At 61.0% G+C, this 27,907-nt stretch overlaps 1 protein-coding gene across 1 annotated transcript; it reads right to left on the bottom strand.

The window, feature by feature from the left end:
* Nucleotides 1-454: 454 nt before the first annotated feature.
* Nucleotides 455-27,036, bottom strand: TTYH2 (tweety family member 2). The gene is made up of 14 exons (XM_070393954.1): nt 26,886-27,036; nt 22,261-22,418; nt 18,779-18,890; nt 13,770-13,990; nt 10,627-10,722; nt 10,040-10,112; nt 6,706-6,775; nt 6,175-6,230; nt 5,634-5,726; nt 5,331-5,423; nt 4,630-4,772; nt 3,847-4,032; nt 3,534-3,612; nt 455-2,071 (listed from the first exon to the last, which is right to left on the bottom strand). Exons 1-14 carry the CDS (start codon nt 27,012-27,014, stop codon nt 1,991-1,993), a joined length of 1,590 nt encoding a protein of 529 aa, XP_070250055.1. The 5' UTR covers nt 27,015-27,036; the 3' UTR covers nt 455-1,990.
* Between the last annotated feature and the right edge of the window lie 871 nt (nt 27,037-27,907).

Below are 27,907 nucleotides of genomic sequence, written 5' to 3'. Positions count from 1 at the left end.
CATGCCCGCAGCGTCGCACGGAGGCGCCCAGCTGCCTTCTGGGTTGGCCCTCGCTCCCAGTTACCCTCTCTGGGCCTCTGTTGGCCTATTTGCCAAATGAGTGGCCCAGTGGGTTATTGTGAGGTCTGATCAGCAATGAACATACACACTCGGGATAGTCCGTGATGCCTGGCGGGTGTCCAACACATGCTCCTCACTATCGGCAACAGTAAGAGCAACGACCTTTACGGGGGACGCTGGAGAAAGGGGCGGGCGGACATGAGGTCTGAGTGTGAGGGTAGCGAGGGGCCACACGAGAGGCCCCATGACGTTCACTCAGTCACCCCGTCTCTCAACCCTCAGACTGAAATTGCCACTGAAATCTGCTCTGAGGCCCTCCAGCCACATAACCCAGCCAGAAGGGACCCGTCAGTCCCCTCCTCCCCCCCAGCCAAGGAAGTCAGAGTCCAGACACTTTAGTACAAGCGGTTTATTTGCCCCCCAAGAGGGTGCACATGTACCAGGCAGCGGTGTGCCCACCCAGCCCCGCCAGGAGCCACCCAGTGTAGTCTACATGCATTAGAAACTGCTCTCTAGTCGCCAACGATGACACAGTGAGAAGCGAGAGCTTGATGTTGCAGTTTCTATCTGCACAGGACGTGGCCACCGAGGGTGTGTTTATGGTGCAGGGTTCTAGAGGTTAATGCGGGTGAGTCCTGGCTGCCCTACGGTCCCAGTGTGTCCTGGGGGCCTGGCTGGGTGAGAACCACTCTGCTGTCCGTGTTTGATGAGAAGGTGGCTCTTGTCCCGAGCCGTGCCACCCCGTCCCTGCTTTGGCACGTGAGGCTGCGGGGGCTTCAGCGCTGGGCATTCCGAGCTGGCAGAACATTGGCGGCACCCAAGACCCTAACCCTGGCTCCCCCGTGGGCAGAACCGTGGGCCATTTCCTCTTGGTGAATGGTGCCTTCTCACCCAGCAGGGAGCGTGGGGCCTGGGACAATGGGATGGGGACAGGGACAGGGTGGGGGGGCGGCAGGGAAGACGACACAGTTGTTCAGCTTTGCTAAAACCTTTGCTGACAAACTTGCCTGAAGACAAAAGGGAGGGGAAAGCTGGCCCTGGCCGGCCATTCCCCTGGGCGGACTCGGTTCACGCTGTTTGTCCTTCCTCCTCCGAGTGGGATGAACCCATATTGCCATCAAACAGCAGCTTAGGACAGGAGGTCTCACTGATCTTTATTTTGTTTAAAAATCCCGCCCCTGCCCGTAGGTTCTTAATGACCTGGCAGTGTCAGCAAGACCCGAAAAGGAACGGGCTCCAGACCAGGTGTAAGGAGCAGCCCCATCTACTGTAAAAACTGTGCTCTGAGGTTCCATTCTTTGGATAATCCAAGTATTTAAAACACTGGGAAAAAGAAGAGTTAGTCTCTTTCAGAGTATCCACGAATTCCTGAGACTGTCCCTGTCGGCAGTGAACGCACTCCCAGCATTGAGCTGGAATGGAGGTGGGGCGACCGAGGACTGCGGGAAGGCCGGGGGATGGAGCAGGCTGTCACCCACATTTCTACCAGGCCCCGGGAGACTGACTCGGACAGTCTCTGGTCTCACTGGGGACCTCGCCTTCCTAAAGGCATCTCCTGATCAGCTCTTCCACCTTTACCTGCAGGAAAACGCTGGCAGGAGGCACGGTGCTGGCAATTGGACCTTTGGGCCTGAGCCGACCCCTCCTGGCTGCCAGTCGCCACCTGGCGAGGGCAGGATGTAGGAGTGAGCGGATCCAGGCTCCCAGTGTAGGGGTGGAGAGGAGGCCAGAGGAGGGAGAGGCTGGTCCAGGTGGTGGGCCCTCCGTCTGCCTGCGGCTTTGGTCAGGGTCCCAGCCAGGCCCAGGCGCTGTCCAGTCCTGCCACCCCGCAGGCGGCTCCCAGAGGCCTTTGGCTTCTATTGAAGACACGCAGCTTTCATGCGAATGAATCAAAACCCAACCGGATGGAGGAGGCAGGCGCCTCTGGGGGTTAGGCCGGAAACTCATTCCTGTAGTGCCACAGGTGCTCGTCCCCGACGGACAGGTAGGTGGCCCGCATGCTGGGAGAGTACTGGGGGGGAGGGAGGGGGGACAGCAGCACAGGTCAGACATGTCACCAGCTAAACTGGACACTGTCCTCGAGAAGGTGCTGGGACTTTCTGAGGGAGAGAGCGGGCCAGCCAGCTGTGTGGTTTACTTGGGGAGCCTGCCCACGCCTCCATGCTGTGGGCTCCTGGGTCTCCTCATGCCCCCGGCAATGGTAGGCAGGGGCGGGGGTGTCTCCCCCGGGCAGGGCAGTCGCCGTGCCAAAGCAATGAGGGTCTCTGAGCAGGTCTCAGTTCTAGGAGGACGGCTGATTCTGTCCTCGAGCCCCGCAAATAAGGCCGGTCCCTGACGGTCCAATGGCAGGGAGAGTGGCCGGGGTCTTTCAAAGCAGAAAGTGACCCCCAAACCCTTTTCATCTGGCATCACAGGGCTTCGAGTAGTTCATTTCCCCCAGCAGCAGACCCCCCCTAACGCTCTGTGCTCGGACTGATACTAGAGTCAATCCACAGTCCCGGGGCCACAGCAGCTGGTGGCGAGGACAGGAGCCCACGGGGCTTCGGGTTAGAGAGAAGCCGGGCGAGGGTTAAAAGGCACCGACTCTGGGCCCAGCCGGCGTGGCTCAGTGGTTGAGTGTCGACCTATGAACCAGGAGGTCACGGTTCAACTCCCGGTCAAGGGCACATGCCTGGGTTGTGGGCTCAATCCCCGGTGGGGGGCGTGCAGGAGGCAGCAGATCAGTGATTCTCTCTCAACATTGATGTTTCTATCCCTCTCCTTCTCCCTTCTTCTCTGAAATCTACAAAAATATACTTAAAAACATAAAGTAAAAGGAGCTGAGCCTGAACGCAGGCCTCCTCCCACCTGGACCCAGTGCTGTTTATCAAAGGACAGCGGGGGAGGCGCTCTGGGCGACACCCAGCAAGGAGGGGCCACGGCCGGGAGAGTCAGATGGTGGGTCAGAGCAGATTCAACCACAGCACCAGGGACACTGGGCTGGTCTTCCTTTGAGGTGGGGGCCGTGCCGGGTGCTGAGCGGCATCCCTGGCCCCTACCCGCTAGATGCCAGTGGCAACTACCCCCAGATGTGACAACCAGAAATGCCAACAGACGTGGCCAAGGGCCCGCTGGGGGCCCAGTCGCCCAGGGGGAGACCTGTGACTCAGGTATGGCTCATGCCATCCACTCTCCACAGGACCTCTCCAGGCCCGCAGAGCAGTGGGCACAGTTCCTCCCTGCAGGTCCCTAAGTATCCAGGGCACTTACTGCAGCAGGGGACACACTTCCTGAGGACCGGGCCGGGCACCCGTGAGCATCCTGGTCTCAGGGCCAGACCTCCCCCACGGATCCCAGGTCCTGGGTCGCCAGGGCTCCTAGTTTACCTACTGGACGGTCTCGTCCAAGCTCCCTGGATGGGGTAGGTGCAGCCCTAACCCGGCAGACACCTGGCCCGGAGCCCTCCGCACCCCCTGCTGCGGGAGCCCGATTACCGTGGGCGGAGGCGAGCCTCTCCCGATGAGCGGTGTGTTCTCGTAGCGGGGGTTCCCACCGAACAGCACAGCTTGGTTCCTGCGGGGCCGAGAGGAGAGCTCAGGGGGGAGGGTCCGGGGAAGGGGGTCTGCATCTCCAGTGGGTTCTTCCCTCCGCACACGTGGCTATGCAGGGGTCATGTGACTGACTGCTCCTGGGGGCCTTCCTGCCACACCCCATGGCTGCAAGGAGGGGACCACTTGGCCCTTTGGACCTGCAGACCCAGCTCCCTGTGGGTGAGGCGGCCCGGGGGACCCAGGAGCCCCGCCGTACATGTACTCCGAGACCGGGGCATTGGAGACGGTCTGGGCCGGCGGCTGCAGGCCGGGCTGGCTGTCCAGGCTGCCGCTGTAGCTGCAGAAGCTGGGAAGCCGCCCCCGCGGGGGGATGTAGGCGGCGATGCGCCGGGCCTGGGGGTTGAAGGGGTCGTCGTCATCGATGTCGTTATAGTCTCTGTCCCTAGAATGACATGGGGTACGCCCACCATGAGGGGCGAGAGAGGCTCCAAGGCAGCGGGATCCTGGCCTGCTTCCCCATCTTTCCTCCCAGGACTCTGCCTCTGGCCACAGCTGTGTCCTTGACTTTCCTCTAAAACACGCTCCTCAACCCTGTTCCCAACTCCACAGCCACTGCCTCCAGGCAGCCCACCATGCTGACCACGGATCCTCCCTAAGCTGCTTCCTCTTGTCTGACCTACCATCTCGTCTGTCTACCTCCTCAATGAGACCTTAGGTGCCCGGGTAACAGTGCTACCATCTATGCTTCCTGGTGCCCTGGGGCACCCCTCCCGGCAGTGAAAACTCCCCTCATTTAGGTCACACCACAGAGTCCTGCGGAGGAAGAGGGCCAGCAAGGGATGCCGGGTGGTGGTCTGATGCTGTCACCATCCTCAGACCCACTCCTGCCCCGGCTTCTCCTGCAGAAACCCAGGAGCCTGCAGGGGGTGAGTGCCTGCACCCTCCGCCGCTCTTGTCCGTCCCGGGTTGTCAGCTCTCAGCTCCGTCAGAGCAGAGCCTCCCCCCTGCCCGCCCCGGAAGCCCCCTCCAGGCAGCCCACCTGGTGGTAAAGCGCTTCCAGGCCGGCGGCCCCGCGCGGATCATGGTGGAGAAGGCCAGGGCAGCCAGGAGGGAGAAGAGGCCCAGGTAGAGCAAGCCCTCGATGCCATCATAGCAGACGCCGGCGAGGGCGTCCAGGTAGTCCTGCCGGAGAGGGACACGCAGCTGGAAGGGCGTGGGCACGGCCTGGGGGCGGAGCTTGTCCCTGGCAGCCCCTCTCCCTCGGCCTGGACTGGCACGATGACTATCTGCTCTCCATCCACCCGGAAGTGAAAGCTGTTGGCCTAATCCCAGTGTGTTCCCTGCTTTAGTGTCCTACAGTTCAAATTCCTGGAGAGGAGCCTGGCCATGAGCCTGGGATGTCCACTTGCAACCCAGGGAGATGGATGGGATGACCAGGTGGCCGGGAGTGTGGACAATGGGGAGCAGCCGCCTTCACCGAGGTCAGGGTCCTAGAGGTGACCTGACCCAGTGCAGCCACCTCGCCCCCTGGTACCTTCCTGAGTCTCCCTGTCTCAGCTGCTGAGAGAACCAAGAAGCCAGGCACCTCTTCCACCTTCTGTTGTCCAGCCTCCTCCCCACCCCCCAGGCCTGCAGGACACCCGGGCAATCTCTCTTCTAAGCCTCTCCTGGCTGCTCTGGGAGAACGTGGCCAGCGGGGGTGTCCCCACCCCCCGCACGCCCCCAGGGCCAGCCCAGCACCTTGTGCAGCCCTCGGCAATCCAACAGGGCCGTCAGCTGGTGGAGGCTGGACTCCGAGGAGTTCAACAGGAGCTGGATGCTGAGCAGATCCTCCTGAAGACAGACAGACGGACAGAGAGGCAGACACTGAGCGGTGGGGGCAGGGCTTGTGGCTCAGACCACACACAGCAGCGGGTGCACAGAGGCCTTTAAAACCAAAGGAGCCAGACTACAGGGAGGGAACCCTCTCCACAGCCTGGCTCCCTGAAACCCTGGCCCCGGGGCTCCCCCTCCTCTGCATGGATGCTGGGGGGACCGCCTCACCTCCGCCGTGGGGAAGAAGGGCACGGCAGCCCGCAGCAGTTCCGCCACCTGGGTCTGCATGGCGGTCAGCGAGCGCTGGAAGACGGTCAGCGCCTGCACCAGGAGAGACCGCGGCCCCACTGTGAGGTTTCATTCCCCTGCAGCGCCCCTCCCCCGACTCCATCTGCGCTCGCATCCCTGCCTACGGCCCTTCCCGCCTGCAGGAACCTTCCCCTCACCCCCAGGCTCCTTGAGAGCTGCAGGGTCCTCTTGCTTCTTGCTACTCAAAGTGTGGTCCTCGGACCAGCAGCACTGGCCTGGCCTGGGAGCTTGTGAGAAATGCAGACTCTTGGACCCCACCCAGACCCACCTCACAGCATCTGCACGACAGCCACACCCTGGGTCATGGGCATCATACACGCTGATGTGTGACCCAGGAGATGCTGACCAAGAGCACTGTCCCCTTCAGAGGACCACAGTGAAGCTGGGGCTGGGGGCCCAGGAGGGGGGCAGGCCGACGCAGGGGACTGTGGGCAGGGTGAGGGCTGGGCGGGTGCTGTACCTGCTGGAAGGGGCTGCTGACGCTCTGATTGCAATACAGGTAGTAACGGGTCACCTCTGCAAGGCAAAGACCAGGTCAGGCAGGAAAGGGACCAGGCCCTCGTCCATCCTCAGTGGCTGAGCCACTCCCAAGCCCCCCTATGGAGGCAGGTTCTAAGAAACGGCCCAGCTCGGCCGGTGTTGCTCAGTGGTTGAGCATCAATCTATGAACCAGGAGGTCACAGTTTGATTCCTCGTCGGGGCACGTGACGGGATCCTGGGCTCAGTGTCAGGTGGGGGGCGTGCAGGAGGCAGCCAATCAATGATTCTCTCTCATCACTGATGTTTCTATCTCTCCCTCCCTCTCCCTTCCTCTCTGAAGTCAATAAAAATAAATAACAATAATAACAAAAAGAAACGACTCAGAGGTCTAGCTGGTGCTGGAAGCGTGGGGTTTGGGAGAGACTGGGGACTCCAGGGCTGAAACAGGTAAGTAGAGGCACAGGCTGGCTGCCCAGGCAGCTCTGACCATGGAGGCCCACAAGCCTGTTACCTGTGCTGAGCTGGGTCTCCGTGAAGTTCAGGATGAAGGTGTCGGGAGCCGCACAGAAGTCACTGGTGCCCTAAGCCAGGGAGAGACGGGAGGGGCGGGGCAAAGTCACCACACTAGGGCCCTGGGAGGAGCCCTGTGCCCCCAGCCCAGCCACTGGACCCCTCAGCTCAGTCCTGTGGCCAAGAACAGCCAGGAGCCAGGCTCCTTAGTTTGAGTCCTGGCTCCGCCCCTTCCTAGCTCTGTTGCAGGTGCCTTGCCTATAATATTCACTTCATGAATTAATGCACATCAAGCCTCCCATGTGTCTAATGCCTCCTCTGGGATGGACGTTGGTGAGCCCGGGCCCATGGGAGGCTGCAGGATGGTGTCGGGTTATTTGCACCAAGGCCTCACTTGCTCATCTTTTCATAGTTTGTCTTGCTGTTATCAAGTCCCACACCCTCCAGGGTGTCAACCCACGAAGCCTCCCCTGGACTCTCTAAAGAACCATGTTGGTGCTGAATCCATCTTTGAGCTTTTGGGCGCAGGTCCTGCTCAGGAAGACTTTTGGGGGGCGGGGGGGCTGGAAGAGCACGGGGCTGGGAGTCAGAGGACATGAGCTCCAGGCTCTGCCACTGATGACCCACAGCATGGCCTGGCTGCTGACCACCAAGGCCCAGGGGCACCCCCACCCTGTCACTGGAGGGGCAGGAGGAGGGGAGCCAGCCTGAGTGGGGGGCGGGGAGTGGGCGAGGCCACCACCTTTGTCTGGGTCACCCCCGAGAAGTCTGAGATCCAAAGACAGGCAGGAGGCCCTGTCAGAAGCTCCACCAGGGATGTGGCCTCCTCGCTCCCGCCTCCCGCTCCAGCCAGGAGGACTCCCCTTGCCTGTCCACCAGGACACGGGCCCATGTGTGCACTGTCCACGCAGTGGGGACGGGGGTGGGGAGGGGAGAGAAAGGGGGCCGAGCACAGCTGGGGCAGGTGGGGAAGCCACGCAGTGCCCAGCTGGTGGCGGAGCCTGCAGGCAGCTCCCGACTCTGACGGAGTCAGCCTGGGACCCTCACATGACAGTAACTGTGGTAACAGTGGTAGCGGCTGTTTAGTGAGCATTTGCCCCCCGCCCTCCCCCATGGATTAACCACCCACCTCATCCCACCAACACACCATCCTCTAAGGCAGTGGTTCTCAACCTCTGGCCCTTTAAATACAGTTCCTCATGTTGTGACCCAACCATAAAATTATTTTTGTTGCTACTTCATAACTGTCATGTTGCTACTGTTATGAATCGTAATGTAAATATCTGATATGCAGAATGGTCTTAGGCGAACCCTGTGAAAGGGTCATTCGACCGCCAAAGGGGTCGTGACCCACAGGCTGAGAACCGCTGCTCCAAGGCAAGGGCTATGATTCTCCCCATTTTACAGAGGAGAAGGCTGAGGCCTGGAGAACCTCAGTGACCTTCCCAGGGGCCCACTGCCCGGATTCCCGGGGAGCTCCCCTCAAATGAGTGGTGCTGTGCAGCCAAACCTCCTAATGCCCCTTCCCTCCTTGGGGAGGTCCTTTCTGGGGGACAGAAAGGCAGGGGGTGGGTGACAGAGGGTCACAGTGTCAGTTCTCTGGCCCCACAGCTCTCAAAACAAAACAAAACAAGACAAAACAAAAGCCAGGCCTCAGAGCACAGGGACAGGGAGGCCACACAAAAGCTGCCCACAGTAGCCTCGGACGGCCTGCCTGCCCCCTCCCGGCTCCTCCTCTCCCCGCTTCCTATTAAAATGCGGCAGGATCTGCAGCCAATCAAAGGCTCATTCACAGGCCCTGGCACCCAGGGGCCTGACTAAACCAGTCAGGGGGATGGCCTTTCTCTCGGCTCCCTGCACTCCAGGCACCGGCTGGGAGATTATAAATCACCGCTGGGTTCCCTGGATGCTGCAGCCGGAGGAGAAGGAGCCAGGAGGAGGCTGCCTCCCATAGGGCAGCTTTAGGGGCGAGCTGGCTGCTGCCGCTCCCAGGGGCAGAGGCCGCCCGGGGGCAGGAGGAGGCCCCGGCAACGCACAGCACATGTGCGTCCCTGTGCTCACACTTGTCCGGAGGAGTGGCCGTGGGCCGGGCAGTGGTGCGTGCTGCCCTGGCCAGCAGCCACTCCCCTGACCATGCACGGCCCTCCCACCCCCGATGACGTCAGCATGCCTTTGAGCCTGACGTGCGCCATCCGACTTGCCCTTCCTTGTATCTGAAGGGCCCCCCACCTTGGGACACAAGCTCACGCCTGTCCGGTTCTCCCTCGGGGGGAACAAAACCGAACAGGAGCTGCCCGCCTCCTCTCCCTTCCGGACCAGCTCTGCCAAAAGCTGCCTGAGCCAAGCAGCACCGGGCCGTTCGTTCTCTGGGTCCTGAGAGCGCACGGGCAGGCCCCGAGGCCACTGGGCCTTAGTCTGGGTGGAGGGCTTCCAGCAGGAGCCCACTCTGTTCTCTCCAGGTAGCTGGGGCCCTGGAATCAGCTCAGGGCTCCCCGAAACCCCCTGGCAAATCCTGGGCCCCCCGCCACACACACAGCACGCACCTCTGCTGCACCCATTCACCTGGGGTTGCAAATATGCCCACCAGTCTTTCTCCTGCCACTCAGAGAAGAGCAAACATGGCACCCGGCACCACTGGCTGCCACAGAGCCAGACAACGGCCGGAGGAACGAATGAACGACTCACGCACGCAGCTTAACTCCTACGCCAGGTCTATTAAAGCCCGAACATCTACACAGGAAGCTCCCCCACCCGGTGTTTTTATGTTTTAGTTTCTAACATTCTGAGGCGCCACATCCACACACACGCATCGCGGTGTCAGACGGTGTGGGAGGGAAGGGGACTGGGAGGGAAGGGGACGGAGGCCAGCTCAGTGCCAGGTCCCCGTGCCCCAGGGTGTGCCGCTGAAGCCCGAGGGCTCCTCCAGCCGAGGCCAGACCCCGCCCGTCCCGGTCACTTCTTCAAGCCCGGAGAGCCGTCACCTCGCCACCCATGCACGTCCGTACAAGCAGGAAGCCGGTGGCTAGGACCGGGCCGGGCGGGGGCAAAGGTCAGGCTTCCGCTGTCTTATTATCGTGGCCAAAAGCCTCATGATCTTGGGGAAGCCTCTTCCTTTCTCTGGGCCTGGGTCCCCCTCTGAAGGGTGAGGGGGGCTGGTGCGGGAGATCTAAGGCCCTTCAGCTCTGAGATTCTGGGGTTCTAGCTTTGGGACAGAGACTGGAAGCGGACCTGCCCTGGGGGCTGTGGGCAGGACACAGAGGTACCACCCACCACCCACCTCAGCCGGTCCTGGTCAGACCACCGCACCCCCCCCCCCCCCCCACACACACACTCACCACGGCTGCAGCAGCGTCGGCGGCCAAGGACGTCCAGCTGAGGATCACGGCCAGCAGCCCACAGCACAGCAGCCTGGGAGAGAGGCAGAGCGGTGGGATCCAGGCGAAGGCTGGCAGGAAGGGGACCCCACAATCTGTCACCCCACAATCTCAGCGCAATTCCTCTTGGCATGAACTTGCCCTCCCTGACCCCTGAGTCTTGGTCCCTGCCCTCACATCGGCCCTGCTGACTGCTGGGACAGGAGAAGGACCTACAGGGACATAGGTTGCTGTGCCGGAGGCAGCTGAGGGGGTGCTGGCTAAGGAGGGGGTGCTGGTTAGAGCCGGTGGGAGGCTAATGCCTGGGCAGGCCCAGGACGGGGGACACAGAGGGGAAAGCCCAGCCCTTGCTTGGGGTCCAGATAACGGGGGTGGTGGCTGCTGCCCCCTCTCGGCTGGGCGCTGAGCAGGGGCGGAAGGCGGCTGCAGGCTGTTGCTCCCACCACCTCCCTTGAGCCTGACTGGGTCCCCCTCTCTCTGCTGGTGGCCCCGTCACCCCACCTGCTTGCCCAGATCTTTGTTCCAGGCCCGCAGGCCGGGCTACTCACAAGGCCAGGAGACATCTGGAGCGCTTGGCTAGTCCCACGCAGGCGATGAGGCAGATGGCCAAGTCCAGGATGAAGAGCAGAAGGTAGGAAAGCCACCTGGGGGGGTCGGGGTGAGGGATGGTCAGGGGGAGCAGGGCACAACTCCCCACCCAGGGGCCTGACCAGCAGCCCTAGGCCCCCTGACCCTTCGTTGACCACTGCCCAGGGCGGGGGGATGGGGCCCAGGAGGGCCCACAAGGGAGGGCTCCTGCTCATTTTTTTTCTCGACGTTGGAGACAAATAAATTCAGTGACCCCTCCTCTCCAGCACTGACTTTCTGCTCCACGGATACACAGAGAGGGTGAGAGGTCTGGAGTGTGGGCAGGAAGTGGATGGAGCTGGGAGACAGTGACAATAGGGTTCCGACGGGGAGGGAGCTCGCTGGAGGCCTGGCAGCCCAGTGTGGTTCTTTCTGCCTTCGTAAATGGAGGCCCCCAAAGCGCAGGATCGAAACACCCCCTGCGCGGAGTGGGGCAGACCTGCAGCTGCCTGTGGTGCCCAGAAATGGAGCTGGGGGCTCTGGGGAGATTGCAGGGCCCACCCTCCCCTGGGATGAGGCCATCGAGGAGCCAGTTTTCTCAGAATCAGAGTCAGAGCTGGAAGGACCAGGGGACCATCTGGTGTCAGGATCCCCATTCACAGATTGGGAAACCGAGGCCGGCAGCAGGGGAGCCTGGCCCAGGAATTCCCCAACTCTCCAGCCTTCCTACAAGAGACAAGGCCATGTCTGGATGGTGTGGCTCAGTGGTTGAGCATCGGCCCATGAACCAGGAGGTCATGGTTCGATTCCCGGTCAGGGCACATGCCCGGGATACAGGCTCGATCCCCAGTAGGGGCATGCAGGAGGCAGCCGATCAATGCTTCTCTCATCATTGATGTTTCTATCCCTTTCTCCCTCTCCCTTCTCTCAGAAATCCATATATATATATATATATATATATATATATATATATATATATATATAAATAGATAGATAGAGAGACAGGGCCAGCCACCAGGCCCCTCTCAAAGCCCTGGTTTCATGTTTCAAACCAAAAGGTTTCTCGTGGCTTCCCTCCCCATCGGCAGGAAATCAAGTTCGGATTGCTTCTAGCTCACTCTCCAGGACCCAGCTTCAACCCCTTGTTCTGCAGCCACGCTTCATGCCGTATGCCGTTCCCGGAAACAGCTCTGCGAGGCGGGTGCATTTCCCAGAGGAGCTGGGGGATGACCTGCGTTTGTATTTCCAACGAAGAACGTGGCTTGTGGCTCCCCAAGAAGCTGCCAGCTGCCAGCCCTTACTCCCAGGGCCCCTCCCACTCCCGGCCTCCGCGCGTTCACTCCTCTGCTCACTCCGGTACAAGAAGCCTCTCGGAGCCTCTCGGAGCGGGTGGTCCGTGCAGGCCTTTCATGCCTCCAGTGCTTAGGCCTGTATAGGAGCTAAGAAATGTCTGCTGAGCTGGATGGCCGGGCTCTACACCACCCGGAAAGCGGAGATGGGGAGGTGCCTGGAGGAGCCCCAGCCCTAAGGCCGGTTAGGCCCAGAACAGACAAAGTGCACCCAGAGCCGCTCGGGTGAGGGAAGGGGTGAGGACAAGGGACAGGTCATCCTCAGGGCTCAGGAGCTACAGGCGCTAACCTGGGAGGAGACCTTTGCTGCCCAGACCCGGACAAGGGGTGGGAGTTGGGGACGGGAGTTCTAGGGGTCCCTGTCAATCACCCAGATTAAAATAGCTTCTGTGCAGTTGGCACCACCCTCCCCTCCCATTTTTAATAAAATTACCTTAAATTAGATATGGAAATTCTGACTTATTTCATCCTTGTCATTATCAAAATGCCCACGTCAGGCCCTCGAGTGCACGAGGTCCTCTGCTAGGTCCTCTCAGAGAACGGCAGGTCACAATGGACGTCTGCGCCCTACCCCGCCTGACCCCGCGTGACAAAAAGACAGCGAAGGCTCAGCAATGACTGTCTCTCAGAGGTCACTGTTTGGGGTCACGGGTCACAGCCAGTCCTCAGAGTTGGCAGTTTCCTTCCGTCACCTGGGAGAAAGGCGCTGTTGCACACCATCACCCATCTAGTGCAGGGGCTGGGCAGCTGCTGAGCGGAGGGGTGGGGGTGGGGGGCGAGGGGAGGGCTTCGCTATCTGGAGCCAAGACCTCATGTGTTGCCTCTCAGCAGGGCCCTGCCAGCTCCTACCCTGGGCAGGCGAGAGCCCAGGGCAGGGAGGGCTCTGGCTTCGCTCAGCCTGGGGTGGGGCTTTCCCACAAAGGGGAAACGAATCCAGAAAGCCAGAGTAAATTGTGCAACGTTGGGCTAAAGGCTCTGACCTTTGCAAATGGCTTGAAAAGGAGTCAACGACTTGGCGGGGGAGGGGGTCCAAAGAGCTGACACTTCTTGGTCAGGGTTCATTTATCTGTTCTGCCCTCGAGCCTCCTCCGTGCCGGGCCTGGGTGCAGTGACTTCATGAGTGGGTGCCACCTTCAGCCAGGAGACACCCAGCCAGACAGATGGCTGCCACCCTCCCTGGCTCTCCCAGAGTGACCTTCACTAGACCCTTCAGCTGACCAGTGCCCAGCGTCCTCACCTGGGATGGGATCTGAGGAATGGGGAGGCAGGGGAGACATAAACGGGCCCCCGAAGAATAGGTGACGTAGGGATGAGTTTGCACCCGAGTACGGCAAAGGGGGTGGTGGTGGCCCCCAGCCCCCACCACTCCAGCTGGGGGCACCTCTGGGCTTGCTAAGACATTGCCATCAGGGGAGGCTCCGTGCAGGCAAAGAGACCCCCATGTCCCTGGCCCCCTGCTCCACACACCATGGCAGGTGAGGAACTGTCAACCACTTGCACTTGACCCAGCAGCAGCCAGGGAGCATGCTGGTCCCGGGAGCCCCATGCTGTGTACTGGGAGGTCCATGCTGGGTCCTGGCTTAGCACCGCACTCACGGGCCTCGGCGCCTGCCTGTCTCAGGAGGCTGGTCTAAGGCCCAGCACTCGCCCTGCGAGCTCTCATGTTCTCTCACTTCAGCTAATGGCTCATGAAGACCTTTGGGGCACCTCCCTGCCAGGGCCCAGGGCCCAGGCTCGGAAGAAGGAAGCCAGTGCAGCCCCCGCGGGCCCCTCACCTGTAGTACTCCACGTAGCCGGTCTGGTCGGCCAGCTGGGTCAGCTGGGCTGTGACCTCCGTCCACACAGGCACCCCTGACAGCTGGTCGATGACGCTGTCCGCCCTCTGCTGCATGAACTTCAGGGTCTGGAGGTAATCGCTCCGGGTGGCGAAGATCTCGCTGAGCCGGGCCAGGTGCCGCTCTAGGTCTGCCTCCATCTTTTGGGTGGTTCCGGACACCTGGGGAGAGGCTGGGGTGGGAATCTGGCCCTGGGGCAGGAGGAAGCCAGAGGGTGTAGCTCTGGACCCTGACTCCGGAGCAGTGCTGTGAGGAGCGGAGGACTGTTCTTAAGTCAGTGAGCGCACCTCGCACACACACCCACCCCAACCCTCCCGTCCCCGGCCCAGCAGGGCTCAGGAGGCTGCTGCTCAGACGGAAGACAGAGGCTCCCATTACCCGCCCAGCCCTCTGGTCCCTCCCTCCAGGGGACAGGCCCCGACCAGCCTGACCAGGACCCGGGCCACGATCCAGCACCTTCCTCTGAAGAGAGACCCAGGCGGGGAAACAAACGAAAACCTGTTTCTTCCTGTGATTCTCTTAAAACTCTCAACACGTTGGATTACGAATTCTTTCTGAGGGCGAGGAATCATCTCTTTGAGCCCAGAGTTCCTGTTGCCGCCTGACCATTCGTCCCAACAGGATGGAAAGGCCTCGCGCGGGAGGCCCGTTGTCCAGCCAGCGGGCTCCCAGCCCCGAAGGCAGACAATGGAGCTTTGCACTAACAGACCCCATCCTGCCTCCTGACACCTGATGGAGGAAACCAGCGCCTCCTCTGTCTGCACGTCTGTCCCGCAGGCGTTCGGACAGGCTCCAGGCCCCTGGCTGAGCCACCAGAAGCCGGAGTTGAGCAGATCCTGAAGGAAGCAATTTGCTATTTGAAGGTCGAGAGGGAGGGACAATGGTAGGGACTGTCTATGGCTTGACGATAAGGAACTCAGACATAGGGTCCCCGTGGGACCCAGGGACACAGCCTGGGAGCCCCGAGTGCATCCCTCCCTCCCTCCCTGCGGGCCTGCTGGGGCGGGGGGGCGGGGGGGGGGGCTGCTGGCCGTGAGGGGAAGCAGAGCTGGGCTGTTCTGAGATCATCACACTAACCCAACCAGCACGACGGCTGGAAGGGGGATTGTGTGAAACCCAGGCCTGGAAAGAAGCTAAAGATGACCCAGAAGAAGGGGCAGGCGCTTCCCACAGCCGGGGCGCAGCAGGAGAGGCTGATGACCGCCCTGATTAGGGGGGCGGCCTTCACATCTGCACGGCTCTGTGCTCTGAGTTCCTGTTCCAGAAAGGAGAAAGGCCCTCTTTGTTTCGTTTGCTTTGTTTTTCAATGTCCGCGGCTGGTTGGTTCCCCGCTAGCTCCCGGTTCTCACAGGCTGGCCGAGGATTAGGCGTGCGGAGTGCAGAGATGCCCACCCCTCAGGGCTTTGGCGGCTTTTAGCCTCACACGGGGCGAAAACCACGTGGAAGTAAACACAGTAACTAAACGTCACCCCGAAAAGTTGTCCTTTTTAATTCGATAAGATCAACGTACACGTGCATCGCAGGCACGTTATTAAATGCAGCGGGAGACACAAGCCGTGGACTACATGGTATTCTTACGTTCCTGCATTACAGACGTGACAGCAAAGGGCTGTGACAATGATCTGTAAACTTCAGCTGAGGCCACTTCTCCCCCTGCCACAGCTCCACGTTTTTAACTTCTCTATTTTCTTAAACCCCTCCTCGAAAGACAAAAGCCAGGACCTAGCTGCCAGCCCTCTCCTTCCTCTTGTCTTCTAGTAGGAAACAGAACAATGCAGTTCCTTAGAAGTCCATATAGAGCTCCCAGCAGGGAGGCGGGGGCGGGGGGGGGGGGGGGGGGGGGGGGGATACTCCAGAGTTGAATAGCTCCCCTGCCACCGAGGGGGCAGAGGCAGCTCAGCGCCCCAGGCTGGGGCAGGGTTACAGGCCAGTTAGCAGGTGGTAGAAGCTATGGTCCCATAGGATATGGGATGGAGCTGTGGTCCCATAGGATATGGGATGGAGCTGTGGTCCCATAGGATATGGGATGGAGCTGTGGTCCCAGAGCAGCAGCAGCAGCCGCAGGATGAGCAGCTGGGAACTCATTAGAATCGAAAATGCTCAGCCCCACCCAGACCTACAGAATCCGAAATGGGTGGGGCCAGTGCTCCAGGCTATCCAGCTCCCCAGGGGGAAGCTTCTCTCCTTAAAGAGCTTTCTGGAAGGGCAGACCCTAGGAGTCCAAGGGGTGGAGCCTCAGCAGGTTGGGGGGCGGAGGAGCCCCATCTCAGATCCTCGGAGGGGAGGGTGAGGACCAGACACAGGGTTCTAGTTCTTGCTCTGAAAGTGCTAGCTTCCAACCTGGGACAGGAATTCGGCCTCCCTGGGCCCAGTTTCCCCACCTGGGGCTGCCCACAGGCTGCTGCAGCCCAGGTGAGAGCAGAGGAAGCAACCTGGCCCCGACGAGCCTCAGGGGAGGTAGAGCCCAAGGCCCTTACTTGAAGCTGAGCCTCTGAGGGGTGAGAGGTGGGCCTGGTCCCCTGGGTAACTGGAGCCCAGGCCCCCTTCACTGGGGCACAGATGGGGGCACTGGATCCAGAGGAAGGACCCACCGGCACTCCCAAATGACTCTGGATGACCCCCCACATCAGAGCGTTAGCTGATCCAGAACCTGCTAGGCCAGCCTGAGCCTGGAGCCTCGGCCCCTCTCGACTCCCTCCCACCAACTCCCTCCCTCAGAGGCACCAGTGTGGGGCTCTGGCCCAGGAAAGGGAGCCCGGGAGGGCCCACCTCGCTCCGGCTCTGGCTCCGTTCTGAATCACTTGACCTGTTCCTCAAGTCCTCCCCTCCCCCAGTTGAAGCCTCCTCTCCCCTTTAAGGTGATTACAGTAATATACATAATTACATCAGTTATAATAATGGCACTCATTATCTAGGCACCCCGATCTCGAGGGCGCTCTGTAGATTACCAGGTACTTTCTCGGACAGCATCTCAGCTAACACCACCTATCTGATGTGTGGCCTTCACCCCTTGGATCTGGGAGCCCTCGGAGACCTGCTGCCTCCCCTGGAGCCCTCGGTACCAGGAGTGTTGGGTGCCACCCCTCCCTCAAGGCCCAAACCAGCCCTGCAGGCCCTGAGCCTGGCCCAGGAGAGCTCTGGTCTGGCAGAGGCAGGAGGGGGCTGTCCTCAGGATGGAAGCAGCTCGGCTGGCTGGGCCACAAAGCCTGGGGTTCCTGTCCTCACTGTTGAGGAACGGTGGAGAGAGGACGAGGGGCTGACCCCCAGGGGCACACAGAATGCTCCCCTTGGGGCCGTGGGGGAGTTTAGGGACGTGGGGCTGCTGTGAATGTCCCAACCTGCCCCCAGCACTCAACCTCGCTGGGTGGGTGGGCCCGGCCTGGGTCTGTTCTGCTCATTCCCACAGCACCACTCTCCTCCCGCGAGACCAGGACAGAATTCAAGCGTCCCCATCCGACGGCTCTGGGACTTTCTCCTTTCCTCCGCCCCTGGGGAGACAAGGGCCATTCCGTACAGTCACCATCAGCTAGTGAAGGTCACCGCTCCGGGCCTTCCCTGGCCGGGACTCTCCTTTCGGGGCTGGGTTCCTCCTCCAGGCTCCGGATGCTGCTGTGTGGAGCGGGGGAGGCAGAGACCATGGATCCCCAGGCAGAGGTCAGCTACCTGCACCGGGTTGTGCCCAGGCCAGGCCTCCTCGTGCAGGTCACGCTGCATCAGCTTCGAGGCTGCCCCGCTGCCCCAGCCAGTGCTTCTCCCTCACCCAGAGCTGCCAAACCAGTGCTCAGAGCTCCCAGTCCCCGGGGACGGGACGGAGCCAGTGGGCACAGGTGTGCACGGACAGGCTCTGCAGGGGAGCTGGGTCCTGGTGACCCTCAGCTCCCCAGAAAGTTCTCTGAGGCCGGAGCCACGGCCCCTGCCATACGGGGCGCTGATGAGCAGCCCAGCTGTCTCTTTAAGGCGAGCCCCTGGAAGGGCGGAGGGATTAAGGACGTAGAGGAGCTTAAGGGAGAAGGAGGGCACGGAGGTGCGTCCTCCTCAGCATCCTCTTGCGGAGCCCAGGACAATGTTCCAGGCTGCGGCTGGGGCCGCCTTTCCTGGTGAGGCTCTGACACGAATGGGCCACCTGGGAGGTCACCCTCTGGTGGGCCAGAGGGGCCTGGAACGGCGTGACGTCCGAGGACTGGTTTCCCTGAGAACTGCCCTGGAGCCTGCCCAGGGCTACCGTGGGGCGGCCTGAAAGATCAGCCCACGTGACCCAGCCCTGCCAGTGAAGGTGGGCACACTTGGGGGCCAGGGTCTACATTTGAGAAACCCGGACGCCCCACCCTCCCACCCTCCCGTCGCTGTCTCTCAGGCCAAAGGCTCAGCAGAGCAGCTCCTTTGTTCCCTAAAGTCTGACATCTCTGGCCACCCCAGCACAATCCGTCACCCTGAGGCCCAGCTGGGCCCACGGCGCTTGGGAGCCAGAGCCGGAGGACACCGTGCCGCTCTGGGCAGCTCACCGCCCTGCCGGGCATGCCTTTCATGGTTGGCTGCTTTTGAAGAGTTTTCCCCTTGACACCTCCTGGACCCCATGATACTCCACATGTGAACACAGGAACACCGTGGGGCTCATCTTCCAAGTTCAGGGCCTCCCTGGCCCAGTGGGAAGGTGTCCAGCTCTCCTGAAGATGAGTGGGATCTGACCCCACCCTGTCCCCGCGCCCCCGCGCCCCCACAGGGCCCAGCAGCCTTCCTCCTTTGGCCCTCACAGCCCTGGCACCCCTCCCGCCCGGGAAGCAGAAGTTGCCTGTTTGCTCCTGGCAGGACCAACTGCAGCCCCAAATGGAGTCCAGCACGCCCTCCTCCCCCGGGGCTGAGCGGGCGGGATCTGACTGGGCCCTTGTTCTGACCACACTGACCTCACCTGCTGTGCCCGGCCCGGCCCGGCCAGCTGCCCAGAGCCTTACCAGCGCATCGATCCCGGAGAAGGTGTGGTTCGCGTTGTCCAAGGAGTAGATCAGCTGGTACACCCCATCGTTGGTCTCGCTGTTTCCATAGAAACCAACGCCCACCGCAGCACTATGGGCAAGACCCCAAATGAAGTTAGAGGTGGCACCAGAGAACTTCTTTAATGTACTGTTTTAGAGTAGTTTAGGTTCATAGCAAAACTGAATGGAAAGTTCAGCGATTACACATATACCTCCTGCCTCCCCACCTCCCGCCCCGCCCTCCCCACCAAGATTCCCCTACTGTCAACAGTTAACAGCCCCCACCAGAACGGGACACTGGTTATAACTGGTGAACCTACATGGACACATCGTATCACCCAAAGTCTATATGTGCATTAGGTTCACTCTCGGGGTGGAACATGCTACGGGTTTGGACAAGCGTATAATGACATGTGTCCTCCATTAAGTATCACACAGAGCATTTTCCTTGCCCTAGAAATCCTCTGTTCAGTCTGTTCATCCCCCAACCCCCAACCCCTGATATTTTACTGTCTCCATAGTTTCGCCTTTTCCAGAATGTCATGTAGTGGGAACCATACAGCACGTAGCCTCTTCGGATCGTCTTCCTTCACTTACTAACATGCATTTACATTCCTCTGTGGCTTTTCATGGCTTGATGGCTCATTTCTCTTTTCTTTTTAAATATATTTTTATTGATTTCAGAGAGGAAGTGAGAGGGAGTTAGAAACATCAATGATGAGAATCATTGACCAGCTGCCTCCTGCATGCCCCACACTGGGGATCCAGCCCACAACCCACGTGCCGACTGGGAATGGAACTGTGACTTCCTGGTTCATAGGTCGATACTCAACCACTGAGCCACGCTGGCCGGGTGGCTCATGTCCTATCGGCGCTGAGTACTATTCCATGATCTGGATGGACCACAGCTTATCTACCCATCACCTACTGAAGAAACTCTTGGTTGCTTCCAGGTCTGATGATTATGAACAGAGCTGGTCTCTCCAGGGAGAGAAGTGGGTTTTGACTTTAGCTGAGGCACTCTCTCCGGGGTGGGCCCTGGCCTGGTGGCCTCGCTCCACAGCACAGGGCAGTGAGGCAGCAGGAAAATCCTCCTGCTCTGGCCCTGTGACTCCAGCTGTAGAAAGTCCCTTCTTATACTGAGCCGAAGCCCCCCTCCTTGAACCAGGCCCCCGCTGGTTCTCGGGGTCCTCTAGGTCAGCCCGGAATAAGCTTCCAATCCTGCAGACACCCCGTCAGACACCCAAGGCCGGCCCTGTGTCCTGCAGACCCTTGTCTACATCCTCACTGTCCTCTAGGCTCCACTCTAACTGGTCAGTGTTGCCCCCAAACATGGCCTGACTGAGGTGCCCAGGCTGTCCACCCAGCTCTGAGCACAGGGTGGGGGGCAGGCAGAGAGGAAGCTCATGTCCTGAGATCCCCTCTCCGCACTGCTGACTTGGTGCTCCACAAGCAGCCGGATTTCTCCACAGGATCTGCCCTGAAGCCCAGCGCCCCCTCCTTCCGCAGCGCTGAATGGGTGTTTGTTTTGTTTTAACCAATAGTAGAGCTTTGACTCTATCTCTGTGAAATTTCATGTGGTTGGTTTTGGTCCAGCATTCCAGGCGGAACAAATCATCTCAGATCCCGCCTCTGTCACTGACGGCATTTTTCTCACCCACACCCCTGGGGGCCGTGAGCAGCCTCATTAAGCAGCCTCCTGAGTTTTCATTCAAAACAGTAATCTCGGGGGTGGGGTGACGAACACATACATGCACACGTACGTGATGTTTCCTCTTTCTTCACACACGACAGGAGCTAGGACGGAACCCTGGGAGACTGTGACGGGAACCTTCCAGGTGCCTTGACCCTAGCTCAGTGTTCCCATTGAAAATGCAGGCCAGGCCCTGGCCGGTTTGGCTCAGTGGATAGAGAGTTGGCCTGGGGACGGAAGGGTCCCAGGTTCAAATCCGGACAAGGGCACATGCCTGGGTTGCGGGCTCCCAGTGGGGGGCGTGCAGGAGGCAGCCAGTCAATGATTCTCTCTCATCAGTGATGTTTCTATCTCTCTCTCCCTCTCTTTCTCTCTGAAATCAACAACGAAAAATATATTTTTTAAAAAAGTGCAGGTCAGGGTGTCCGCCGTGCGCCCATGTGTCAGTGTGGGCTGGGCTGGGCCCTTCCCGGTACAGTGCCATCTTTCTCACCATTGGCTCCCTCTTGCCCGGCACAAATGCCGTGTAGAACACGCCAAGCGCACTGCACGCTCCTGCGTAGTTTCCCTTCAACGGCAGGTTATGAGATCTGACCCTCCGGAGTCATTCTTACTGTTCCATAGTGTTCTTCTGTCCTTTGTCATGTTTTTAAAAAGTCAGGCCCCCCTGTGCGGGCACTTCCTTTGTCTGTCTGTCTGTCTCACGTCCCGCCTCTCCTGCTCACGTTTGTGGGCTCAGTCCCAGGAGCAGCTTGCCGAAGCCATGGTTACTTTGAAGGAGCTCCTCTCTGCAGGGACCCCCAGGCGCCTGCAAAATCCTGACCTGGGCTTGGACTCTCCTTTACACCTAGGACTTGGGCCCTGGCCGCCTGTGTCCCCCAGCCCAGGCCCCGCCCATGTGCTCAGCGCTTTGTCACCCCTGCGTCACTGCAGGCAGGACTGGACACTGAACGTGCCCTAAAAGGTGAGGCTCCTGGGGTGAGAACCCACATCCTCACTCCCAGGCTCACGGTGTCCCGTCTGCATTCCCTCCTGCCGGAATCACTCTGCTGTGGGTTTTGGGATGCAGTGGACATTAAGCATTACGGGACTCTACCCGCTGAGGGTGGCCACCCAGGAGGTCTCAGGGTAGACCTGAGGCTTTTGGAAAAACCCCTGGAGATTGAAAACAAGAGTAACGCAACCAGCCACACAGGGGAGCGCGTAGACACAGCCGGGCAGCCCGGGCTCCGGCCTGAAGTTAGAAACCCTCACTTCTGCATCCAAAAGAAGAGTCTTTGGGGCACTAAGAGCTACTGATCCCACGAGAAGATGGACTGATCTGGGCTGGAGTCAGACTTTCTCTAACCTCAGACTCAAGGCAGCAGCTGGGAGGGGACAGGGACTCGGAGAGCAGGTGCCCTCTGCTCGCGTGTGCCACCCAATAAACTGCTGGGCAGGGGGAGCGGCACACCAGAGGCCCCTCACCTCTCCGGGCATCGGATTCCCGCTGCCTGGCAGGAAAAGGGACAACGCTCACCCAGGGAGAGGCTCCCCATGAGGTACCCAGAGCTCCATCAGGAGGACGTGGCCAGAAAGCTGATGAACCCATTGCTTGGGGTTTGTTGGGGGGCTGATGGTGGAGAGTGAGGAAGGAGTGTCACGGTCATGGGCTAACCATGGGCAAGACGCGGTGGGCAGGCCCACTTTCCATCCACCGCGTCCCCTCGCCCTCCTGCACACTGAGCCCCGAGCCGCACACATGAGGCCAGTGCGGAGGGACACTCACCAGCAGACGAGCCCGGCCACAACGGCCGACCAGGTGACGCAGCAGGACTTGCGCTGCTTGGCCTGTCTGCAGCAGCACGCGCACACCAGGTAAACCGCGAGGAAGAGGAGGTTCAGGCCCAGGCAGACAGCGGCCACCAGCCCCAGGAACAGCAGCGACTGCAGAGGGAGAGCCGTGGAGTCAGCGCTGGTCCTACTGCGGGTCTGGGAAGAGCCCTGCGTTTAGGCCTGGAGCGCCCAAAGGGCTGTGGGTGTAGGAACCAGGCCCAGTAGTGCCTCTGCCACCCTCCTCCAGACACGGGTGCTGGGGGGGTCGGGGAGGTGTGGGGTGGGGGGCAGCGGCAGGCCAGCCCCGGGTGTGTGGCTGACACGCCTGGAGGGACACGGATGAGGCCCTACCCGATGAGATGCTCAGAACCCCACAAGGCAGGAGGCACCTGCTGGCAGGGAGGGCTGAGGGTGACAAGTGACTGAGGGAGACAGGCAGGGAGAGGCACATCTCAGGGGCTCAGTGGGACCTGGGCCAGGCCCAGGAAGGGATGGCCTGGCGGATCTGCTTCCTCCGAGCCTTGTCCTAGGTGTCGGGTCCATCCAGAGAAGCCAGGAGCCAGCACTGTGCTAGGGGAGGGGAGGTCGGGATGTACCCCATGGGGTCCCTCTCACCGTGTCCTGAATGGGACAGCGACCCCAGTGCCAATGGTGGCAGCAAAGCCTAGAATTCTGAAGGGGTAGGAGGTGCTGACTCAGGCCTAGTCAGGGTCCCGTAAAGGGAGCTGCTGTCTGCCAGGAGGCCTGTGCCCACTCCATGCCCTCCGATCTCTTGATGCAGCCAGATGGGCACCAGATGGCACCAGGATTGGTGGCCGCCAGCCAGTGCTGGACCTGGCTGTCAGTCAGGCTCCTGAGGGGATAGCCTCACCCAGCTTCCCACGTGCCCCCCAGTGGGTCTTGGTCCAGAACCCCTAGTGCTCCAGTCTGTGCTGTCGGGACCAGAGTCTGTTTCAGGGACCCCATGCTGGTGGCAGCAATCAGCAGGGTGGGGGAGATGCCGGAACCCTTCAGGTCCAAGGGGGAGATAATTCTGAAAATCAGAGGCTGGGGCTGCAGGCCTGGGCCCGGGGCCTCTCTGAGCTGGGCATCTGGCCTCAATGAGGTCACAGATAATGCAGTCAGCCCAGGGCAGGAGGGGGCGGGAGGCTGTGCTGGGAAGCCCAAACTCAGAGGGTGGGCATTGTTAGTGGTTTACTTCTGGGCTGGGAGGACAGGGGGGATGGGGCTGAGGGTTAGGAGAGAAGGGGGTGGTGGGAAGGGAAGAGGAAAAGAGGAAGGTGCGGGAGGAGGAGGAGGGAAGTGGAGGGCTAACCAGCAGGATGGTTCCCACAGCCACCTCCCCACCTCCGTGTCCCTGCCGGCCTCTTACAGGCAATGATAGTCCTGTTTCTGAGCAGCCGGCAGGTCCCCATGTGCAAGGGGTGAGGGAGGATGGAAGAGGGAGAAAGCGGCCCAGAGGGAGCCAGGAGCTCGGCTCACACAGCGTCCTGCTCTGACAGCCTGGACAGGACCATTTCCCATGTCACCCGCCCTCCCAGTGCCCTGCAGCCACCACCTCCCCTCCCACCCCAACACCTTGCCCACAGCCCCTTGGTCCCAGCCTCTCCTCATTTAAGTGACTTTGGTGAGTTCTGGATTGAGAAACCCAGAGCAGAAATCTAGGCCCCAAGCTGGGGGCAACAGTGACCCACTTGCATTCTGGGAATCCTGAGGCTAGGACTGGACCCCCAGGGGCTTCTGCACTCAGGGGGCCGGGTAACAGCCTGAGCCCCCTTCACCCGCAGACCATAGGAGACAGAATGAGCCAGCCTAGCGGGGAGGCCGGGGCAGCTGGAGCCCACGGGTTGGGAAGGGTTAAGCACCCCCCAGCCTGCCCTCCCACCCTCTCCCGGGGCGCAGTGGGGGTGGTGGGGGTATAGCGTGATTGTCCGATGACCATGACTCAACCTTTAGGCTGGATGAATGGTGCTTCCTCATCCCAACCTTGGCTCGCCCAAACCCTTCCTGGCTCCCTGCCTGGCCTCTCCCCCTGAGACCTGCCCCCAAGCCGGAGAGGGGGTTAGTGGGGTGAGCCTGTCATTCTGGGTCTAGCCCCCACTCTGCCCCCTCCCCTGGCCTGCGCCCACACATTGGCACCCTCTGGGGAGTCTATAAGCAGAAGCGCCCAAAGTTAAGACATGAAAGTACATGCCGAAGCACAAAAATATCACTGCTGCTTCACGCAGGTCCCGAATATACAGTTACAAGCACCGCTGCTTCTTCATGCGCGTCCGGAAAGCGCTGGTCTGCTGATGCAGGAGAGGGGACAGGAAGCGCTCGTGGCGCCCGCACGGTGACTGTAGCAGCAGTGAGCATTGCACAGCACTGTGGAGCCTAAGACATCAGTATCTTTCAGTACTTTAGCTCACCAGTGTCTGGGGTCCTACTATGTGCTATGGGACCCTCTATGTACTAAGCATGTTGCATGGGACATCTGGCCTAATACGTGCAGGTGAGACAAGCGAGGCTCAGAGAGATACAGGTCACACAGTAAGTGACAGAACTGGGACTCCAACCCGGACAGCTGCATGGCGGAGCCCCAGCCCCGGCCCTGGCTGCCTTGGTCATCACGCCACCCGAGGCTGGCAGAGAGCTTGTTTCGGATCAAGTTTGCTGAGCGCCGAGATGAGTGGCGGCAGAAGGTGCCCAATCCAGGGTGCTAGCCGCCTGCTGCCTGACTCTGGCTGTGACTGCCTCTCAGGAGAAAGGGGATCTCTGGGGGAGACAGTGGTCCGACAACAGGAGAACTTCCCACATGGGACCCACCTTCAATGACAGCCAGAGCCACTGCCCACCCTGGCCGAGCTCATCCCACTCATCTCCCACCCAGTGTCCTCAGGAGGCCTGACTGGGACAAGGAGCACGGGGGTGGGGCCGTGTGTCGGCTGCCAGGAGCAGTGGCCCAGGGGAAGGGGATGCCCTCTGGAGTCACTTGACACCCAGCACAGTGTGCCAGGTCCAAACCCTGGGAGGAGAGGGGCAGGGCTGTGAGTGGGGCCTTCTGGTCAGATGCCACCTCTCCATGGCACTGAGGGGGTGGGGCAGGCTCAGGCCGTGCTAGTCAGGGCTGCTGGACACACAGGTGCTGTCCCTGGGAGCCTGCGGGGTGAGGGAGTGCCCACCATCCAGAGAGGAGTTTAGATCTCCTCCGGCCGGGAGGAGAAAGCTGTGGTGGGAGATCCCAGGTGCAGGATGTGGGACGCAGGGTTTGGGACAAATACACAGCAACACAGCTGTCCCTGAAATCATATCCGCCTCTCCCCGTGCGTTCAGTGGGGAAGGGGGATCCCCCCCATGCCCCCCCACCCCTCAGCTGCCCCGGGCAGAGGCGTTCTCTGGGACTCTGACTTCCAGGGGCGGGGCTCTCGGAGAGGGCGGGGCAAGCGCAGATTAGGAGGGTCCAGATTCTCCGGGTTCTGGCAGGGCCCGGGAAGCCACAGGGGTTATTATTAGACTCCCAGTCCACTTGCACTGCACACCCGGCCGGTGGCGATCCCCATTCCCAGGCCTGCAGGAGACAGGCCCGGCGGGCAGGAGGCGAACAGCCGGCTCCGGGCTCAGCCTCCTGCAGGCCTGACTGGCCCCACACCGGAAACGGTGCCTGAGAACCTGACTGTAGGCGGAGGCCGCGGGGGTCAAAGTCCCGAAGTGGGCCCATAGCTCTGAACAAACGGGCCCCGCCAGGGCTGCAGCCCGAATCTGTGACCCAGCAGAGCACTGACTTGGGCCAGGCCCGACCTGAGAAGGTGGGGAGCTTCTGTAGCTCAGCCTGGGCGGGGAAGTCTGGGGGGTACCCCTCCCCCTGTGGGGTACAGAGACCGCAGGGCGAAGGGCCAGCACAACAGAGAAATGGCAGAAGTGCAAGGAGAAGGGAGGTGGCGGGCTAAGACCCCGAAAACCCAGGGTAGAGAAGGGTGTTTGTCCGGGAGGCTGACGCTGGCGAGATGGGGCTGACCCGGGCCACCGTCCTTCCCCCAAACATCCCCGCGCCTGTGGGGGCCCTCGCCCCCGTCCCCAGCCCCGCAGCCTTCCAGGATGGCCCAGGAAGAGGTGTCGGCCGCCGCTCCCACCCTGTGGGCAGGGACGGGGGGGAGGGGGGGTGCTGCGGGGCCCAACTGGGGAGACTCGTTAGTTTCTGCCCAAACTTCTCCCAGGTCGCCCAGCCCCAGAAAGAGAGCGCTTTTCTTGAAGCCCCAGAAGGAAAACTCCGGAGTCCCTCGCGGGCCCGGAGGAGTTACCCGGGCTCTGGCACAAAGGTCCCCACCCCGCCCCTCGCGGGCCTCCCCCTCCGCCCTCAGCTCCACCCCCGCAGGCCGCCTCCGCACCCCTCCTCCCCTTCCCACCACTGATTGAACTCCTCGTGTCCAGTTTTCCTGGCCCACGAGGTTCCCAGACGGGAGCGCCGAGCGCTGAGCGTCCCGGGGGAAAGGGGAAGAGGGTGGAGGGAAGGGGCTGCGGTGGAGGGGGAGGTCTGGGCGGCTGGCAGAGAGTGGGAGGCTGCGGAGGTGGCCCGGGTCTGGGGCGGCGCAGACTCACCTCCCGGTAATCCTCGTCGCGGGGGTTGAAGGTACTGTTCACCCACTGCAGGCGCAGGCTGAGGTGCGGGACCCTGTGCAGCCACACCACCCACCAGGGCGCGAGGTACTCCACGCGTGCGGCAGGCATGGCTCAGCCGAGAGCCCGTTCGCTCCTCGCTCGGCCGCAGCTGCAGCCAGCCCGCCGCCACCCGGCCCAGGACGCGCGCCCGCCCCAGGCCCCGCCCCTTCCCCAGGCTTCGCCCCGCCCAGATCCCCGGCCCCGCCCCAGTCTTGGCCCCGCCCTCTGCGCGTCCGCTTTTCTGCAGGGCGTCCAGCCCAAGAACCCTTTTGTGATCTGGGATCTGTCCTGGCCGAGGCGAAAAAGGTGGAAGAAGTGAAAACAGCCTCCAAACGCTCCTAAATCTGTTTCTTCCTAGTTACTAAGTGCCCGCTTCTCATTACTTACTTATTATCAAATCTAGGGTATAAGGTGTCAATGGGTGCAGCTAGCAGTAGTGGCACTGGAGGGGAGGCTGGCCGTTTTAGGGCTTTTGGGGGTGGTGAACTGACAGATTGGGGACAGAAGGGAGCAACATTTAGTAGTTGTCCCCTGGGGGGCACTAGGGACAGAGGAAAGCCCCGTGATTCTTCCAGCAGGCAGGACTGTGCAGGCCTCCTGGAGGGAGGGCCTGCCCCAGGGGAGGGGAGGGGAGCGGAGCCCAGGGAAGCCATCAGCAGCACACGTTTACTGAGCACCTACTATGTGCCGGCACTGTCTGTCGTGAACAAAAGCAGACAGAAACCCCCCTCGGAGGGTACTGCATCTCAGTGGGCAGATGGCAACAATCCACGCGCAAAGACGCACGCAGCGACGTTAGGGGTGCTTTGGAGAAAAGCAAAGGCGGAGCAAGGTCAGCTGATAGGACCGTGGAGGCAGCCGCAGATCTGACAGCCTCAGAGGCGCTTCCCTGGAGTTAAGGGTCAACAGAGGCCCCAGGCAGCAGAGGGCCACGGTTCTGCACCTGAAAACAGCGTGGCGTG

This window comes from Myotis yumanensis, unplaced genomic scaffold, assembly GCF_028538775.1.
Source record: "Myotis yumanensis isolate MYYU_CA2020_CCGP unplaced genomic scaffold, mMyoYum1.0.hap1 SCAF_16, whole genome shotgun sequence".
Classification (NCBI taxonomy): Eukaryota; Metazoa; Chordata; class Mammalia; order Chiroptera; family Vespertilionidae; genus Myotis; species Myotis yumanensis.
This window is presented reverse-complemented; position numbering and strand designations above follow the sequence as displayed.

What these genes read in the sequence shown, in the direction of transcription:
- TTYH2 (XM_070393954.1), bottom strand. Translation starts at nt 27,014, where the DNA reads ATGCCTGCCGCACGCGTGGAGTACCTCGCGCCCTGGTGGGTGGTGTGG. An exon ending in TCCAGATGTCTCCTGGCCTT is followed by an intron (nt 10,113 to 10,626) that starts GTGAGTAGCCCG and finishes CCTCTCTCCCAG; the next exon opens with GCTGCTGTGCTGTGGGCTGC. An exon ending in GGAGACCCAGCTCAGCACAG is followed by an intron (nt 6,231 to 6,705) that starts GTAACAGGCTTG and finishes TTTGCCTTGCAG; the next exon opens with AGGTGACCCGTTACTACCTG.